This window comes from Pteropus alecto, unplaced genomic scaffold (assembly GCF_000325575.1).
Source record: "Pteropus alecto unplaced genomic scaffold, ASM32557v1 scaffold642, whole genome shotgun sequence".
Classification (NCBI taxonomy): Eukaryota; Metazoa; Chordata; class Mammalia; order Chiroptera; family Pteropodidae; genus Pteropus; species Pteropus alecto.
In genome coordinates this window covers 30865-35109 of record NW_006432462.1, presented here as the reverse complement: position 1 = coordinate 35109, position 4245 = coordinate 30865, and the positions used below count along the sequence as shown (strand labels likewise).

General features: G+C 37.0%; 1 protein-coding gene across 1 annotated transcript in view; it reads left to right on the top strand.

Moving 5' to 3' along the window:
- Nucleotides 1-4245, top strand: part of LOC102889550 (zinc finger protein 280B) — a 10255-nt gene that overhangs the window by 4032 nt on the left and 1978 nt on the right. Inside the window, exon 2 of the mRNA XM_006907452.2 lies at nt 3337-3434. Coding sequence (XP_006907514.2) covers nt 3337-3434 — 98 coding nt within the window. The remainder of the gene's footprint in view (nt 1-3336; nt 3435-4245) is intronic.

Sequence of the window (4245 nt, the reverse complement as noted above, 5' to 3'; positions counted from 1 at the left end):
TTTTTTTTTTTTTTGGACCCAGAAGTTACAAGGGGATATTACCTTAGGGTCAATTTGTTATGCCCCAAAAAATAATAATAGTGACTTTCATCTTTTGGCTTCTTAAAACTTTATAAATGTGGGCGCAAGCTATTTTAACCTTATCCTTTGTAAGTTCCGTGTAAACTACTTGTATACCTAGGTCTGTTCCTCATTCTTTCTCTTAAATGTACAAATTAATCAGCCAGTCATTTGGATAACATTGAATAATACAATTCTGAGAGTTTAAGCATTAGTTCTGTACATTCAAAAACAAAATATGAATGATCTGAAGAAGTCTTACCAGGATTTTTCCCCTGGGAGCTTCCCAGTGGCAGGGAGATATTAGTTATGTAGAGATTCATCACAAAGCCCATCTGGCCTGCATGGAATATGCTCTCACCACTTCCCCAACCTCCAGATTCCTTATAATTTGGTTGACTAATTTATCACCCAAAATGGGATATTTTTAATAGTGAAAAGTGGCACTATTAATAAATACACAAGGACAGCAGGTTAAACTGGAATTGTCCTGGTCAAACCCAGATATTTAGTAAGTCTACTTGCAGTCATGTGCCATTTAATGGAGTCACTTTCTAAGAAATGCATCTTTAGGCAATTTTAGTCTTGTGAATATCATAGAGTGAACTCACACAAACCTAGATGGCATAGCCTACTATATACCTAGGCTATATGGTATAGCCTGTTGCTCTGTAGGGGAGGAAAATAATTTTCCCTTTATCCTTCTGGGCTATTGGCTGAGACATCTCTGTAATAACAGATTAACAGGAAAAAAAAAACCCCAAAAGTTAGTAACAAGTATACCTCTTATATACATGGAATAGACCAGGGAAACTGAGTAACTTGCCAGTATGGGTGAAGACACCATTGTAAATACCATCTTCAGTTGAAGACAAAAGAAGACCTTAGGAGTAGGGGAGTTAGTTTTGTGAGGTGACCAGGAAAAACACAGTAAACAAGGGTAAGGTTGTCAAGCAGTTTAAGTCCTTGTCTTCTCTATTAATGAGAGTTTCTAGAGGTGAGGTCTTTCCCCTCTTCCTGGTACAGCCAGGGAGACATCATTACAAGAGGAGATTTCTCTTACAAATATAAGTGTCTTTTACAAAGGGTAACTTCTTGGTTTTCAGAGCTTCTCCCATGTCTTCTGTTTCTTAAAATTAACCAGCCTATGATAATCCTTATGCCAAATGGATATTTTAGAGTGACAAATTCTGTTTCCCTATAGCTCCTAGGCTACAAACTTGTACAGCATAGGTAGTTGTAACACAAAGGTATTTGTGTAATACATTGCACTATGACATTACAACAGTCTATGATGTTACTAGGCAACAGGAAGTTTTTAGCTCCATTATAATCTTATGGGACCATTGTTTTATATGTGGTCTGTGTTGATCAAAATATTGTTCTGCGGTGCATGACCGTATAATTAATTTGGTGTTCTAAGTCTTTAGCATCAGAGAAATATCCACTGTGCAAGAAGATAATTCTTCCTTCCTTGGTAGGTATGTCTCCCACTACAAATTGATAAATTGATCCCTAGCTTAACTCTCTTTATTGACTAGATTAGTTTGCATTGTTACCATAATTCTGATTACCTAACTCTTGTTACATGAATGAAGTCCCCTTAAGGGCTTTGAAAATTTAGCATCAGTTGTTGGGATGTGGTGGTGGGGGGCGGGTCACATAGTCTATTGCTAAGCATTTTTTCTTTAATTGAAGTATTATTCACATACCATAAAATTCACTCTTTAGAGTCTAAAATTGCATGATTTTTATTGTATTTACAAAATTATACAATCTTTACTGATATCTAACTCTAAAACATTTCATCAACTTTAAAACCATGTATCCATTAGCAGTCACTCCCTGTATTAGTTTCCTGTGGCTACTATGACAGATTAACAAAGATGGTGACTTAAAACAAGGAAAATGTATTTCTTCTCAGTTCTGGAGGCCAGAAATTCAAAATCAGTATTACTGGACCCAAATCAAAGTGATGACGGAGCTGCATTACCCGCCGACACTCTAGGAGAGAATCTCTTCCTTGCCTCTTCTAGCTTGTGGTCATGGGTGGAATTCCTTGGCTTGTCTTTATATTGCTCTCTCCAAGTGTATGTGTGAAATCTTCCTCTCTTACAAGGACACATACGATGCCATTTAGGGTCCATTTGTGTAATTCAGGATAATCTCCCCATCTCAAGATCTTTAATTTAATCATATCTGCAAAGACCCTTTTCCCAAATCAAGTAACATATACATGTTTCAGGGATTAAGACCTGATATTTTGGGGGTTATTATTCACCTAACTTTGGCTCACTATTCCTTTTTTCCACCAGCCCATGGTAACTACTAGTTTATTTCTGTCCATATGGATTTGCCTATTCTAGACATTTTATGTAAGTAGAATCATAAACCATATGGTCTTTTGTGTCTGGCTTTATTCACTTAGCGCGTTTACAAGGTTCATCCATGTCATATATGTATAGTGGTGCTTTATTCATTTTTATGGCTGAATAATATTCTGTTGTATGGCTGGCTATACCACAGTTTGTTTATCCATTCCTCAATTAATGGATGTTTGGATTGTTTGTAGTTTGTGGCTATTATGAATAATGCTGCTGCGAACATTGTTTTGCAAGTTTTTGTGTAGAGTTATGTTTTCAGTTCTTTTTGCTATATACCTAGGAGTGAAATTGCTGGGTCATATGGTAAATATATTTAATTGTTGAGGTACTGTCAACTGTTTACAGCAATTGCACCAGCAATAAATGAGGATTCCAGTTTCCCCACATCCTCTGCCACACTTGTTTCTCTTTTTGATTATAGCCAATAGTGGGTATGAAGTTATATCCGATTGTGATTTTGATTTATATTTCCCTAATGGCTAATCATGTTGAGCAGTATTTCTTGTGCTTATTGACCAGGTATATTTCTCTGGTGAAATAGCAGGCGATGTTATGAAATTAAGAAAATTATTATAAGGCTGGGTCATGTGACTGAATGTAGGGTAGATAGAGATGTGGCAGTTTTAGATAGGGTTGTCAGAGTAAGTCTCAGGGAGAGGTAAGTTTGGACATGGACTTGAAGGAGATAGAAATGTTAGCCATGATGGTATCTGAGAGACAGGAATTTCAGGCAGAAACTCTGAAGGGAATGTTTAAGAAACAGCAAGGGAGCCACTGTGGCTAGATTAGAGTGAATGAACGTTAGAATAGTGGGAGAAGAGATCAGAAAAGGTACCAAGAGTGGAAATGGTGGCGAGTGTCTATAAATCTTTGACTTTTCTCCATTCTTTAGAAATAGTCATGTCTTTTGACAAAGAGCAACCTTGGTTTAATAGTATTCCCATCCTAGACTCCCAGAGTCCTGAGGGTGGTGAGGAGACAGCCATGCAGGTACCTGGATGATGAGCATTTATATTAGAGAGACAGCAAATACAAGGTCCCTAAGCAAGGTAAAGTGTTTAGTGTGTTCAAGGAATAGCAAGGAGGTTAGTGTGGCGAGAGCAAAGTGGATGTGGAGAGGAATGAGGTAACGGCAGGGTGGTATGCAGGGCTGGAGGTATGTGTGGTCTTGTAGGCCTTGGCCCTTTACTGAGTGAACCAGAAAGCCATTAAAGAGTTTTGAGCTGAGCAGTGATAAAATCTGATTTGTTTTAATAGAATCACTATGCCATGTGGAAAAGAGACTGAAGTGGGGTAAGGGAAGAAGTACCGTTGGATTTAAGTTCAGTCAGTGGGGGAAGTCAGGACCAGAGGAAGAAATTTAAGAGACATCAATGAATGGATTATAATTAGGGCCTTGAGTTGGGATGAGATTATTAAGAGTTCATTTAAAATTTGCTAGGCATATGCTAAACACTTAACATTGAATTATACTGTGTATTGACTAGGTGTAGGTTATTCTTAGCCATTTGATACTTTTCTATAATAATATTTATGAAATTAGTATGTGTGAATCAATTGAGATATGTGCATTTAATATAAATATTCCTCCAATTCTACTACAAAGCAAACTGCCATAGAATAGTTGGTGCTTTTGAAAAAGAGCTTTTACCTTAAGTCTAAGAAATAAGAATTTTTGCCTTTAAGATATAGAAACACATTTAAAAGTGATAAACTTGCCAAAGAAGATACAGCTGATGTGTGGTCGACTTAGAATTCCATGTTAATCATCTCTAACTCCAAAGCCCATATTTCTAAACAC